General features: G+C 44.8%; 1 protein-coding gene across 1 annotated transcript; it reads right to left on the reverse strand.

The window, feature by feature from the left end:
* Positions 1–4,178: 4,178 nt before the first annotated feature.
* On the reverse strand, positions 4,179–8,675 carry LOC108929204 (terminal nucleotidyltransferase 5A-like). Its single transcript, XM_018743564.2, has 2 exons — positions 8,097–8,675; positions 4,179–7,289 (listed from the first exon to the last, which is right to left on the reverse strand). Exons 1-2 carry the CDS (start codon positions 8,523–8,525, stop codon positions 6,510–6,512), a joined length of 1,209 nt encoding a protein of 402 aa, XP_018599080.2. The 5' UTR covers positions 8,526–8,675; the 3' UTR covers positions 4,179–6,509.
* Positions 8,676–15,956: the final 7,281 nt, after the last annotated feature.

A 15,956-nucleotide genomic window follows, 5' to 3' on the forward strand; every position in this document is an offset into this window, starting at 1 on the left:
GCATCTGGGTGTTGCAAAAGAACGTGGGTTCGATCCCCACTCAGTCTGTGTGGAGTTTGCATGTTCTCCTCGTGTCTGTGTGGGTTCCCTCTGGGTGCTCTGGTTTCCTCCCATAGTCCAAAGACATGCTGTTCCGGTTCCCCCATAGTGTGTGAGTGTGTTTCACTGATGCATGGATGAGTAACCCCTTGTAAGTAGTGTATCTAGTAGTGTAGTCACCTTGGTGAGTAAGGTGTGTGGGCTAGTAACACTGCATAGTATCTGTTGTAAGTTGCTTTGGACAAAAGTGTCTGCTAAGTGAATAAATGCAAAATGATGTGACCCTGTATGGGACAAGCGGTTCTGAAAATGTGTGTGTGTGTGTGTGTTATGAAGCAAGCATACTGTGTTTCGATAATCATGTGTTTGCATCTAAAGCTCTTTGTCTGCTACTCAATATGCTGGTACATTCTGAATGGTATTACACTTTGGAGAAAAGCAACTACCAAATGCACAAATGTCAAAATTAATGTTGTTCATTTGTATATTAAGTATGTTATCTTTGTGGCTAATACTAGGAAAAAAGTGGATGTAATGTGTGCATGTGGGTATATGTGAGAGAATGAATGAATGAATGAATGAAAAAGAGAAAGAATTTGGACTTGGTTTCAGCAGACATGAACACAGAATCTGCTGAAACAAAAAGATGTATATGGGGTATGAGCTTGGAACTAGGGATTGTGAAGCCACAGTCTATATTATGCTAATTATATGTTAATAGGTTGCAGCTTTAGTGATGCAATTTGCTTTATATATATATATCTAATGTGAGCAGTTTGCATGTTTATTGGATATTTAGCAGAACACACCTATACACCCTGGGTACTATACAGCACGCAAGGTGTGCAGATCTTTTTTATTATTTATTTGTTATTTCTCAGTGTCCAACCATTTTCACCTATGCCTCTGCTCAGCTTCACACATCGCTTTTCAAAACCACACTAGCTTCTCCTTTACTCAGAATACACAGTGCCCTCCCGCACGTCCTGCACTCGCGCGTGATCTCTCGAACGCGGGGTCCACACGGTGAATGGGAAGATTTTTAATTTGTCTCTAACAACCTTCTGCGACTTGTGTCCTAAAATTTTGTACACTTTTTTTTTTCTGGTAGGTTTGTCCCTTTCTAGAAGAATGGCAAGAACACGCTGTAACTGAAACCAGAGTTTCAGCAACTCGAGCATCATCGGAGAGGAATCACGGGCTTAACCAGAGAAGGTTCTACAAAGCGTTCCTCTGGAAAAAAAGGCCTCATGGAAACGGAGGGAAGAGATCTCCCTGAGCCCAGGCACCCCTCCGGCCTCGGGACTGGAAGTGCGCTAGTGGAGAAGTGCACTCCCAAGCTGGAGAACCTTTTCTTCTTTAATACTCTCTGGTCTGCTCACGGCTCGCCAGTTAGGTGCCAAACGACACAGCTGTCTCACAGCCTTGTCTTCATTTGTGTTGGGCTTACCTTGCAGGACTGAAAGCAGTTCATGCCACTTCTATCATTATCCTGTGCCTACTCCACTATTTAGAAGCCACATAATGATGAGAGGAGAACAACGGTAATGCCGGAGTGCTGCATAATACAGGTCGTTTCCCTCGTGCTCACACATTCCATGGTGTGGCATGTACCAATAACGGGTTTACATGTTGTCAGTCCAGACAAAACAAAAAGCGTATGAAAGTGTGACAGAGATGAACTCAGTGATTGTTTATGGAAGGGAACACATGTATGCGTTGCAGGACAAAACTGAGCCCATTTCTCGCGGAAAATCGAGGAATGTTCCGAAAACAAAGTGCTCACCAACACCCATGAGGGAACACCATTCTCCCACATTCTGGTGACGTTGTTCTTTGAGTTTGAGGACTCCTTTGGGTTGTCATCTGGGAACTAGAATGAGAGCAAGTGCTGCTCTGCAAAGTAATAGCTGTAACAAATGTTTATATTCTTGCAGAAAGGCAATAAAAATAGACGTCATAATATTATGATTATCCACCAGACATCCAGTCTAATTTCAATAACCATTTGTCCTTAGCAGGGTCACAGTGATCTGGAGCCTATCCCAGAAGCACTGGGCCAAACATTAGGGGGGCTACACCAGTCCACTGCAGTGCAGTCACACACACACTAAGGGCAATTTAGAGACACCAAATCATCTAAACTGCATGTCGATGGCTTGTGGACGGAAACCAGAGCACCCAGAGGAAAGGTAGGCAGACAATTTAAACGCCACACAGAGCAATCGGGGATCGAACCCGCAATCTTTTGCACCACCCAGGTGCTGTGAAGCAGCAGCAGCAGCACTACTCACTGTGTCATTCTAGACCAGCCATGTGAAATAAAAATCACCAGTTGAGTTCTGTGCAAGAGATACCATGTTGAACCATAAGCCATATGTATTTTTTTAAAAAAAAACATATTTGAGTGTGTTTTCAGCTCAAAAAAAATTTTAGTCTGAAGAGTCTGATTTCTCCACTGGAGAACATCCAAAGGCAACTCAAACCTTCTGTAAACGATTTTGGCCATTTCTAATATTGTATACATGTACTTTATGTATATAATGTATAAAAATGGCAACCTTTGCACTTCCATTTCCTTCATTTTAGCAGATGGTTTTCGCCCAAGCAAAGTAATGATTATGAACTAATATTTAGGTGGCAGCAAGGTGACTTACAATTACATTAACTAAATACACTACACATTTAAGCTCTCTGCTCTCATTTGTCCAGTTGATACAGTGCAGCAGTGTAACACACACATAGCATACACAGCAGCCCATTTAGAGTGACAACTTCACTTGAAACACATCTTTAGACTGTGGGAGGAAACCAGAGCACTTGGGCAATACCCATTCGAAGAGAAACAGAACAAACAGCCAACAGCTCAATGAATGAGGCTCACCCTACTCCACAGCCCTTTCTAAAAAGCTTCTGGCTTCATTACTATGAGCTCCATTTCCATTATTAAATAAGCAAAAATCCAGAGCAGTGTGTTTAATTCTGCTGGCAGTAGGTTTCCAAGCTGAAGTATTCAGCTGGTATAAAAGGGCATTGTAAAAAGGCTTGAAAGTAAAAAAATAAATCAAAATTTAAAAAAAAAAAAAAACAATTTGATCCTTTCCAAGCTTCTTAGCCTGTTTTGCTCTGGTGGCACAAGGACTGAACGTAAGCCACGGAGTCTGAGCGAAATTGGGGCTGTTGTGTAAGAGGGCTGCCGTTGGAGCTTGCTATGTGTGTCAGGGCTAAGAAGGAACTGAACTCGATCGCAGACGATGCTCTCTGTGCCGAATTGAGGACACGTCCATCTGAAACGGTGCGATTAGGCGGGGAAGCTGCAGTCGTGTGTGTTACAGTGCAAGGCTAAAGAACCTTGTGCTGTTACCAAACTAGGCTACTGAGCACACAGTTAGTAAGCTGTTAATAAGCTTTGAGAGACAGTTAATATCCTTATCATAGTGTCTAAATATAGAGCACTCTCTCTTCCGTAATAAGGATAACACTGCCCCGCTGTCCTTCAGCAGGTTCCTTCCCTGTTCCACACTAATATTCTGTCTGAGCTCATAAACTCACTTTTTCAAAAGATGAGTACAAAAACATCATTCAGGCGGCAGTAAAAATTTGTGGAATTCACACATTTTCCTTTTGACGGTTAGATTGAGCAGATACTGTTTTTCTTGGGTTTTTTTTTTCGTTTCTGAAATGGGTGATACTAATTCCACACATTCCGCACCTCCGGGCAGCTCTGATACTAGTTATTCACTGGGATACTGGTCAGAGTTAAAGTCTTGATGCGTGAATAAGCATTAAACTTCACTAAAAGATTTTGGGACTAGCCAATGGACAGAGACTGAAATTTACAGGTATTTTCATACAGTGTAAAACATTCAAGGTTTCTCTATAAGAACAGACCAGGAACAGCTTCCTTGTAGTGAATGTTGTAGTCATTCTCCAAAGTATGTTGACTGTGGATGGCTCCTGAAGTCAGAATTTTAATTAATTTGCATATTAGGATAATAAAACAGCATGGAAGACAACCTCGTTGAATGATTGCACTGACGAACAAATTTTTCTGCAAAAAAAATGATAAAAAGACTATGTTCCACGCAGTATTTTACATTTTTATTGTAATAAAATTATGCAAAAACCTTTTGGAAAGAACAGTTTTGAAAATGTATGAGTAACAATTTTGGTAACAAAAGCTGACATTCATTGTGGTTTGTATTTATTATTTTCTTACACTGAAAAAGTAATATGCGTCATCCCCAAAAAGTTATTTTCTATAAATTGTTTTAACCTCAAAAAAATGATGAGGACTTCACCATGTGCAATGTGATGTGAAAGCAGTATTACTTACATGTACTGTATTTACAGAAAGGGTAAATATAAAAATACACATACAACTCTTTCAGTACCGGAATTAAGATGCAAAAAATACAAAGTGACACAGACAACATCAGCGACAGATGCATCACTGAGACCTCTTTTTATCATTGCTACTTGACAGCACATCCTCCTCGGGGTTAAAAGAAGGGTTTATGGGGATAAAATATCTCCTATGTGTGCAAAAACCGAGAAGAAACTACAAGCCGAAACCATAGCGGAAGAGGTAGGTAGAAACCACTGACGGAGAAAAAGGTCACATCTACTGAACTCAAGTCCTAGATGCAGAAATCCAAAACTTCACTGCAGACATAATTCTAATCACAGACAGCTTGCCTGACCTCTGACATTGCCCTTACACAGCCCACTTAATCCCTCCATGAACTCACACAGCCCACCTGACCTGCATCCTCCTTCACACTGCCTACCTGTAGTCAGGGTGTCTCTGAAAGGTCCTAGTCCTCCTCTACTTTAAGGCACCTAAATGGTAAATAAAATTCTCTTCCCTTTCAACTAGAGCCAATGTCCTGGCACAATATATAGTGTAAAGCAGGTTAAAAAGTACTATGCATTTGGGAAATTCAGAAATGAGCCTTGCCCAGAGTCAAGTTGCTGCCTGTTAGCCAAACCAGAAGTCTGAGCTGAGCTCTTCCCTCAGCTGTGGCTTTTCACAACTCCCTCTCAACACTCCAGAAAAGTGTGCAGGGCAATGCAGGCAAGTGTCAAAGCAGGGCCAGTTACCCGAGCGCTGAGGTTAGCCTGCAAGCTGAATTGATCAAGAGCTGTGAAAGCCACAGAGGAACTAGGGACCCTGGAGCAAACAGTGTGCTGAGCCACAACAGGAGACAGTTTCCTCTCTTTTCCTGCCCTCCCACTCATGAGGTAACCGAAACGGAGAAGTGCAAGAAGCTTTTCCATCTGCGCAGGACAGCAAAGGGAACTGATGAACTGTGGTTGACAGTTTACTGTAGGACAGGTTGACCTCCTCTTTGTACTGTTTACATCTCGTTTCTCCCTCTTGTTGCATATGACGAAATGCTTGTGACAATATTTAAGCTCTTGACAGATCCTGTCATCAGAGCCCTCGCAGGCCTTCACGCTATACGAACTTCCCATCACAGGGACCGAACTGTGAGCCACACAAAAGCACCAAACATTAACTGGAAAATTCAGCATTTTCCCTGACATATTCACATGCTTTAGGTCTCCATAGTCTTGTGCCCCACAAATATACAGTATACATTTAAAAAAAAAAAAAAAAAAAAAAACCAACAACAAAAAAAACATTGGGTTTATTCACAAATATAGATGAGTAGCTATTTGTTTCTTTGTAGCAGGCAATAGGCACTTCAGACACACAAATATAGAAATATTTTTGTCCAAACATTGGGTACTTAAAATTAACCTTTGGTCTGTAAACACTGAAAATATTTTTTCTGCCCATTATAGCTGACAACACAAACAAACCCTAAATTCTGCATGTCAAAAAATTATATGAATACGATAGCTTGAAACAGGACAGCTCAGCTGCATTAGCAGTCTATTCCACCTGCTTTCCTGTGTTGTATTCGCTCTTGCTGTCATGTTCTGTCCAGTCTGCCCTCGCTATCACACTATTCCTCTTCACATGTGAAAATCTTAACCACACATCAGCCATAGTTTACATAATAACCAAAACGGCAGTCCCTTCGTCTCCTTGACCTGCGTTAATACTTTTTCTCACAGATGCGTGAAGCCATGCATATCAGCCTGTGATCAGGCTACTGTCCAGGTTCTACTTTTGACCTGTCCATCAGCGTGATCAGTCTGGGACATTGATTGGTCTGGGTGTCTGGTGGGAAGCCTGGTGGAGCTCAAAAGCAGGTCTCCAGCAGGTCTTTCTGCACAAAGCAGGACGGGAGCTTCAGACGCAGGCCTCTCTCGGGCCTTCCCAGAGCTGAGTGTTGCCCTGTTTCGAACCACATACTGAACGCACCATGCAAACATCTGAAGTCTTTGCACAAAGTGGACAGAAATGTCTGGTTCCCACTAAAAACTTGTCAACCCCTGTCCGGCTGGACTCTGGTGTACCTGCAGGGCCTTTTCTCCCCTGAGTGGAAGCTGCTTGCTCAGTTGCAGGGCAGCCAGGTAGAGTAGGCGTACTGATGGCAGGGGAAGACAGGTTGCACCTGGGCAATGTAGTAGTTGCTGAAGTTCGCATCAGCCACGTAGGGGGCCGGCTGGTAGTAGCAGGTGACGTTGGCCACATTTGGGATGACGTTCTGCTCAGCGAGAACGCGCAGGGCCAGCGCAGTGATGAGGCCGAGAGTCTGCCGCCGTTCGTGCCCCATCAGGCACACGGTGCTCTCATTCACCACGTCATGCAGCGTCATTAGGTAGTCGTACTTGCGATCCTCCAGGCCCACAAAGTGGTTCTGCAGATAAGACTCGAGCTTGCGGCGCTGCTCGCCGATGTCAGGGAAGTCGATGAAGAAACGTGAGCACATATAGCGCTGCAGAGACTTCATCTCGGCTGTTGAGGCGGGCCGGAAGCCCCGAACCAGCAGGTGGCAGTACTTGAGAAGGCCACCACCTCGGATCTCCTCAGGGTTGCGAGTGCAGATGACCTTGTTGCGCAGGTGGTCGAGGGCGGCGTGGAAGTCTCCGTAGACGCTCTCCCCGATGATGGTGGGGTGGAAGGTCTCCGACATGGGATTCTCGGAGCACTCGTAGAAGAGGAGCAGCGAATCTAGCTTGATTTGGAATGAATCCACGCTGAATTCAAACTGTCGTCGGAGCGAGTCCACAAACTTGAGCTCTACGTTTTTGCCTCGGTTGTTGGAAAGCGAGATGAGGCTCCACCGGTCTGTGTCATTGCAAACCTTCACCATCTTCTGCACATACGCCTCCTTCAGGGCCAAGTGAAACAGACACATCGCAGTTATTTTCATCATCTTCATCTCAAGATTTACTCTCTGAATTGTTCTGTACTCTCATCTTTATCTACAACCACTTTACCCTGGGGTGTCAACAGCACACACTACTCTTACTTTGCTTGGAATGAAAACTTTTCCACCTGGAAAAGTGAACCTCTGAATAAAATTAAGAGACCTCAAAATATCATTTACTTAGTGTATAAAGAGCAGTGTTTACTGGGTGTGTAATCAACATCTGTAGCACAGTGGAACCACGGATATATGATTCATAGGGAGTAAGCAGCTAGAAGACGACTATCACAAAGGTTTCAAACATGATAAAGTGCAGGAATAAACAGGTGGAATACAGATACACAAATTACAAAACAGATAAATTATTACAACCCTGTGCAAGTGAACTGTCTTCAGAAACAGATTATTGCTGTCCAGAGAGAGAAAATTTGATATCATAAGGGGAACACTCATGAACGCGGAACTGCAGTTTGACCGGATTAAGATAATCCTCTTACCGCAGAAACCAAAAAGTTTACTATTAGCATACATATCCTTCATCATGTCTTTTTTACAACTAGCAACTTGTCTTGTCTTGACTTGACACGGTTAGCAAATCGACTGAGTGGCGCACAATCGTGAACAAACACACACAGTAACTTAAGTAACAGCCAGGGGCGCATTTTGCCCGTTATTACGGTCCCTGGAGGTGAATAAAAGGTGTATTAACTTAATTAAGACAGTGCAACAAGTAAAAGCCTGAGGTGTGAAGAGATGGACAAGCGGTACCTTTAAGGTCAACGGCGTGATCTTCTCCTTGTTGACCCCCTCGGGCAGGAAGTCCAGCAGGCAGTCCAGCACCAGGTCCTTCACCGTCTTGAACTCCGCTTCGCCCCGGAGGTCCGCGCAGAAGATCAGGTCCAGGTCCTTGTAGCCCATACCGCTGTCCTCGTGCAGCACGTGGCTCGCGGCGGAGCCGTTGAGGCGCACCTCGCGCACCGCCACCCGCCGTTCCTCCATCCGGCTCCTAACGGCCCGCACGATCTGACGCGGCCGCATTTCGAGCGTGGGGAAGTTGCCGCGGCCGTGGATGGGGATGGTCTCCGCCAGCACGCGGTCCAGGCGCCTCACCTGCTCCCAGCTCAGCACGCACACGTGGCTCGCGTCGCCCGCGCCGGGCTTGTCCCCGCTCGCGCCGACGCCGCTGCCCTCGGCCATCCTGGAGTGGAGGCGCGCGCCGCGACGAGACGGGACGAGACGAGACGAGACGGAGGCGCGAAACTGGGGCGCGCGAGCTCTTATCCCTTACCGCTTTCTCTTTCCCTCATAAAAAACAGTAATTATACGGCCGCCGTGTCTCACAAACATGCGTCTGCGTTAACGCGCGTACTTTTCAAGATAAGTGCGCAGTCCGTACTGTGCTACGGCTTCTTCTCAGGAAACGACACAACTTGGCGTTTGCAGAGTTGTCGAAGTTGCGCCTCTTTAACGACTGCTTCTGCTGCCCTCTTCAGTGCTTCGCACGAGGAGAAGGGCAGGCTGTGGCTTCTGCAGTGCTTTCTTTCGCTTCCTTATCTGCGACGGGGTGAGACGTTCCACAGGTGTCCTCAGCCGCGCGTCTCTTCAGCCCTCGGCGGCCCCCCTAGGACCTAGGTCCGGCGGCTGTGCCCGCTGTGCGCCTCCATGGTCCGGCGGCTCGCCTGTCACTGGCACCCAACAGCAGCTGGCACGTCCCTGTCCCCTGGGCTCCTCTTGCTCGGTCACTCACTGCTCGCTTCTCCCAGCCCGCATTCTCTTACTCGTCCCCCAGGACGCAATGACAGCCAGCGCACCTCTGGATACAAACTCACATGATGCGTGCGGTACTTGTTGTTTTAATCTCACCTATCAAAATAGGAGTTAAGAGAATACTAAGTGTTTGTTTTGTGTTTTTTAATCTGAGGACGGACAAAATTTCGTTATATTATTAACTGCTTCAGTTTACACTCGATGGAAAAAAAATAACAATTACCTGCTCCTTACGTTTTCTGACAGCTTTCCTTACTCGCGGAAACTTACATCTCGTCGATCCGACTCGACGGACGCTGGAGGAGTTCTGACAGGTTTTGCGCCTGTTCTCGGGACGCCTGGCAGAGTGTGGTAGATTGACAGCTCTTTCGGCCAATCAAAACCTCGGACAGATACGAGGACACGCCCCCCTTGGCACACCTACGCAGGCTGCTTAGTAAAATTAAGGTACGGTACAGGTAACATTATACAGTATGGGTAATATTTAACTAATTTGTAATAAAAATCCTGCAGTGCTGTAAATCTTTTTAGAGTCCATCACGCCAACATGTGTTTAAGTAATTTGAAGTAGGAATTAAACTGATTATTGTAGATTATTGTGGTTTTGTTATCATGGTATACAATACTGTAACTCACTACCTGACTGTCATATTCAAATTAGTATTTGTACATTTCATGTTGCAGATACAGAGCAATGTTCCTGGACATTTGGGTGATTCCGCTAGTAATCTGACTGAATCAATCTTGAGGCTGCAGTAATGCAGTTGGGTCGGATAGAGTAAATCAGTGCTGTGGTGACTCCTGAGCACTTGGACACTCAGGCACACCGAGTTCCATGATGCGCTACATGCTTATTTTCACACATGCAAACCGGGAGAGTGGAGCTGAGGAGCTCATAGAGGCAAGAAATTTTTTTTTTTTTTTTTTCTGTTGAGGGATCGCTACGAGCGCTACCTTATTCATACCATCCATAGAAAATGCTCGGGTTAGTCTTTGAATGTGAGCTCTCGCAAGTCTTCCTTTTCGCAGCAGGCAAAGCTTGCTTCTGAAAAACAAAAAGATTAGCAGACGGTGTGTATAAATGATATTTCCACAATTAACTGCATTCTGTGTAACCTCAACTTCAGGGAGTACTGGTCAGTGTATTGCATCAGAAGTGCCTTTTGTTAAATTTTCTACTCTTTCATTTACATACGACTACATTTACATGTTACGTGTTGTATTTTATGGCAGGAAAGAGAGGGATGAGTTGTCATGGGTCGTGAAAGAAACTTGAGGAGGTGCATATTTGAAAGAATTTGGCCTGGGAAAGTAGCAATGTGGCAGTGTCGCCCTGCTTTTCCTGTGTTTCCCCCAACAATACTGCTGAAAGACAGTGTCAGGGCGGGCCATGTGTCACCCAGAATCCATCACTGAGCGGTACTCGCAAAGCCTTGCGTCACTGCAGCTCGTAGCCCCATAAACCCAGATTATTGTAGATTACCCACTTCACCGTGACACTCTTTAATCCCACAGGGGAAGAGTATAATTTACAGTGCATTTCACTGTTCTGTACACACAGCATGTACTCCACACCGCCCTGTTCCTCTTTACACACCAGTCGGCCGGAGCCGTTTCTGTATTTATCAATACTCTATAAATTACCTTTATCAATCTCCTGTTTTTAGACTGCTTTCTGAAAATATGGTGTTCTTGTCCTTGAAACATTTTAGCTTTTCACAAAAACACTGAATTGCTCATACTGTGCTGTGTTTCCAGTGACTTGTGTAGTTCTCGATTTGCTGCCATGAAGAAAGGGCGTTGGCCATTTTGGGCCAAACTGACAGACTGAAAAGAATTATTTGCAGTGTTTATCTGTCCTCAGTAATCTGGCATTCGTGGAAGTCTGCAACCTGTGGCTCGTGACAGAGGCTGCAATAGTTGAACGCTTACCCTCGTGCAAACTGGGAATTAAGTAAATTAACAGTCTGTTAATGTTTTAAATTAAGGACTGGAATTCCCATCTCTGTGTGGATTTGTGTCACTAAATTGCTCATAGTGTGTGAATGCATGTGTGACTCCCCCTGCGATGGACTGGAATCCTGTCCAGGATATATCCCCAAGCCTTGTCACCGACTTGTTCTGGGATAGGCTCCAGTCCATGAGGATCCTGACCTCAGCAAGCAGTTAATAAAAATGAATGGATGGATCATGCATATCCTGCTGTTAAAAGTGACTGCTGAATAAATATATACATATTAAATATTACTGATTAAATAAGATTCTGATTTGACATATATGTCTTTTCATTATGAAACTCATTTTTATGGCCATTGAGAATAATAGCTTTAGGCCCTGTGAAAAGTACCCTGGATATTTGGCACTCTGAAGCTCAAGTAGCTTGTGGTTCTGGCTGCCAGATAGGCAGATAGGACATCAAACTGCCACATCACGTCTCATCAGGCTGAATGTCCCCATGTGGAAGTCCTTCCCCAGCCAAGTTCTCTTTCTGTAGCCTCTGCTTTTGATTCCATAACAGTTTCACTGCTTGAGCTCTGGAGCATAATGTAAAGAAGTGGAAAGTCTGAATTCCTGAAATTTCCAACAGCTGGACAACATCTGTATTAATTCTGTAGCATTCTCATAACTGATCTGTCAACTCACTTATAAAGCCATTGCAATTTTAGATGTTTAAGAAATAGAAAAAATAGAAAGTAGCATAAAAGTATTAAAAAATGTGTCTGCTTAGACAGCCCCACATGGTCTAGAATGTCAAAAAGACAATGTAGTGAATAACCGATTTTGCAGAGCCAAGAGGAAAATTTTCCCACTTAAAAGTAAAATGAAAACATCAAGACTCCTGCAGCATAACCTTGCTACCCACAATGACCGCAAACAGCACTGAGACAAATAAAAAAACCCTTGGAATATTTTCTGAAGCAAATCCATGTCTTTGTTTCCTACACAAAATGAGCTTGTTACGATCCATATAGACACAATGCTTACTAATGTACTCTTTTTACATATTTATGATTTACACTCTACTTATATGCGTTTGTATTATATGGTTTGTACCAGGTACAATCAGGAACAAAACAACAACTAAACCAGTGAACAGTACCAATGCTGGAACATATCAGACACATATAAAAATATAATACCTGGAATCGGTAATCTTATGAAAACATATGATGAACATCATCTCAGGTTCAACTGGTGAAACGGAAAGACTTTTCCAACAAAAAAGCGTTGTGTTTAGTGAGTTACTGCTCATTGTATTCTCTTCTGCATCAGTAATATGCTTTCCTTACTCTTTTTCTGTATTGTGTGTTTGCAGATGAGGAAACTAGCAATACGTACTTTAAGGGATTGATGAGACGCCTGTTACTAGCATTAAGTTATGGTTAACCAAGTAATATTATCATGAAAAAAAATTTCTGTTTGTGGTTTGGTTCATTGAGGTTTGGCAGAATAAATTCAAAGGTGACAGTGTTTCTGCTAAGCTTCTTGCTATCTTCTGTTCTTGATCCCTGCAGCAAGAATAAACAGTGTTAGCTGCATGACACCAAGACAATGCATTTTTTGATGTTCTGCTTGTTAATCATGCATCATATTTAAATGTCTGCATGCCATATTCAAACCTATCTTGATCGCTGAGCTGGAGAAGGAAGAGTCAAGTTACTTTGCACAGTCACAGAGGCCTGCAGTCTTTGCATGGCCTTTTCAGCGCTGTGTGAACTGTGCTACGTATGGACACTGTCAGTCGAGTGTTTTTAAAATTATCCTCGCCAGCTACTGTATGCACTCCGTCCCAAGGTGAACCAGGGAGAAGAGGGGATCTGATGTCGTGCCAAGCCAAGGGGTGATCAGAGCCAAGAGCAGCAGACCTTTTTCCTCCTTACCCTTCCAGATGGGGAGATTTTAAAGGGGGAGTGAAGGGCTAAGGGGGGTGTCTTCCAGCTTCTTGAAGCGGCAGCCCGTGAACGTTGAAGAATTCCTGGCCTCGTGATCTATAGTAAAGAAGACTGCAAGTATTCCGTGTCATTAGGTGTGATAGGGTTTATGAGCGGCATTATGGAGGCCTGATAGCCTCGGTGCATACTGGGAGATTGGTCGATAGAGCACCTGCTCTCCCTTTTTTCTCTCATCTCAGCACTGTTCATCTCCCTAGGTCAACATGGGACAAAAAGATAAATCCGGGGTACAATTGGTGAGATAGCAGTTAACTGGAATTCCACAGGGAATCTTCCCCCATGGAATGAGTGTCCCCTTTGAAGCTCCATGATTTGCGCCTACATTGTCACTGGCACAGAGTACCACTGGAGGACCACGCCAAGCTTTAATGCAAAATGCAGGTAAAGTCATCTCCTCTTTCACTAAGCAACAGGCACAGCAATTTTTTCTGAGTCAAAACAGATGATCTCACACGTCAGTCCCATTCATTTTCAAAAGAATAAAATACACTTAAAGGATATAAAAGCCACACCAACCCCTACAGCATCCAAGTTATGCAATCTGGAAACACCTAAAATGGCAATAATAGTGTTTTTTTATTAGGCTTAATTGGGTCATCCTGTCTGGGGGGAAATCCATCCTAAAAAACTTTCTGTGTGAGGGCAACGTTGCTAAGGAACATGGTGGCATGCCATGCCGGAGTGTATATTTTTCGTTTTGACCAGAAGCCGAGGAGAACGACCAGGGTCTCATTAGCACACGACAGTGCACGGAGGTCCAGCGCGGGGGCCCGTGTCAGAATGGAATGTGCTCCTGCCCACATCCAGCGGGACAGCAGGAGCTAGTGTGCTTGTCAACAGGCGGCTCTGTCAAAGCACTTTGGCTGAGCAGCATCCAAAAAGGCAGGCGTTTGCGATGAAGAAGGCAGACACACACACGAGAGGCACTGCGTGGCAACCCTGTGGGCGAGTCGCTCACTTTACAGGGGGCAGCTGGTAGCCTAGTGGCGAAAGCTGATGCCTTTAGCTGAAGAAGGTCGAAGAAGATACTTACCCTAAAATCAATGGGTAAATCATTGTAAGCAGCTCAACACTGCAAGTCGCTTTGGAGAAAAGCATAAGCTAAATGAACAAACGCACAGAGTGCTTTTAAAGACGGTCATTGCAAAGTTAGCGAAACGGCAGTGACAGCTACTCTGCCTCACTTGCTGTGAACCCAGCAGGGCTCTGCCCGATGTCGGCAGCAGAGGAAAATGATGAATGCTGGCATTTTGTCCAAGTTTCAGATCTCCTGTAAACAACTATGAAAGAGGATTTGTCTTGCACTCTGAAAAAGAAAATGACAGGTTTGTGTTTACATACAGTACCGCCAAACAGGTTTGCATTCATTATGCACTACAAACAAGCGTGTACAGAATGCAGCTACAGTTACTGCAGTCCAATCTGAGGGCTTCGGCAAAGTGTTACGTTGGGAATAAAACTTTTCTACACAGTCAAAAGTTTGAGTGCACTTGCGCTAAAGAAATGTGAAAGCAAGCAACCCACAAGCGTCCTACATATCCAGGAACTGCTGCGGGAGACATGACAGCTGATTTCTTGCTCGAACTTGTTAGCTGGATGCGTTTTAAGACGAGAAAAAGCTAGTTTCCAGCAAGCATGCTCAACTTTACTGGTACTGTTTATTTAAGTTACTGGGCCGAGAACAGCGACGTGAAAGGATGGTTCATGCAGCTACAGGAGTCGTGGTTAAACAACTCCACCTTTTGCAAATACAGCCACACAGCCATCTCCCAGATTTCGCTTAGTAACAGAGAATTTTCATTAAACCTGTAACAGGGTTGCGTTTACAAATCTAGAATGATCTCAGTGGGAGGTCTCTGCGAGGTGTAAAGGCGCACACACACCGCATTTGCCACAAAACCATGCGGGAGGATGTCACGGTATACGGACAGGAAGGCTCAAACATGCGCAGTCTGAGCGCACTGCCATTGAACCCTGGGCCCGGCCCCGTCCAAGCCCCGCAGCTTTGCCTTTGACCCTAATCATTTGCCGCAGCTGATGAGCAGCCATGTAATCCCAGCTAAACAGCTCCATGACCACCAAATGGGATTACCTGACTCTACGCCACAAATAAGCTGTTAGCACAGCTTTCCTCCCACCCCACCCGTTTTTCTGCAGGGAATAAAAAACTTTGAGGAATTAGAAACAGGATGCTTTTGCCCGTAGCGAAAGCGACAGGTGTTAAAATGTCAGCGTTTGGAGTACTTTATCCCCGCAATACAAGGCATGGAGCTACATCCCCCTGGCAAAATGCAGCTTCTCTGAGAGGCAGTATCTGCCTCCCTCATCTCATGCACCGCGGTGCTAAGACAGTGCGAATCCTGCTGCTGATACAACACGGCTACAGCGAAGCCCACAGAGGACAACGGCAAATGGCACCGATCTGCTGCTTTATTCACCTTTGTAGCAGGAGTTTCTACAAGAGGATGAGGTCCAGCATTTATACATCTTGCCTTCTACCATCCGCCCACAGTTTACTGAGTCTACAAAAGAAGGTTTAGCTTTGTGCTTTTGCAGTCACAGTCAGGGCGTTTCTCCTGGAGCGGGTCTCAGTTTCAGATGCTAACAAAACGGCAGTTCCTGACATTTGAAAGCTGCAGCATAGATTGAGGAAGTGTTTTTTTATTATTATTATTTTTGTTGTAGAGGACTTCTGCAACCCTATTGTCGGGCTCCCTGTTCTCCAGCGTCCCTGCCGCAGGCATTTGGTGGCACGCGTCCCGGGGAGCATGTGACCACATCCAGCCCGTGATGCAAGCAATTAAGAGAGGCCGTGCAGTAGGAGTCGTGTGGTTCAACCTCAACCCAAATGAATTGTATCTGTCTGTCAGAATCCTGAGCTCGATTGTTAATATAATACTTATGATAA

This window comes from Scleropages formosus, chromosome 1 (genome assembly GCF_900964775.1).
Source record: "Scleropages formosus chromosome 1, fSclFor1.1, whole genome shotgun sequence".
Lineage (NCBI taxonomy): Eukaryota > Metazoa > Chordata > Actinopteri > Osteoglossiformes > Osteoglossidae > Scleropages > Scleropages formosus.

What these genes read in the sequence shown, in the direction of transcription:
- LOC108929204 (XM_018743564.2), bottom strand. Translation starts at nt 8,525, where the DNA reads ATGGCCGAGGGCAGCGGCGTCGGCGCGAGCGGGGACAAGCCCGGCGCG. An exon ending in TCACGCCGTTGACCTTAAAG is followed by an intron (nt 7,290 to 8,096) that starts GTACCGCTTGTC and finishes TTGGCCCTGAAG; the next exon opens with GAGGCGTATGTGCAGAAGAT.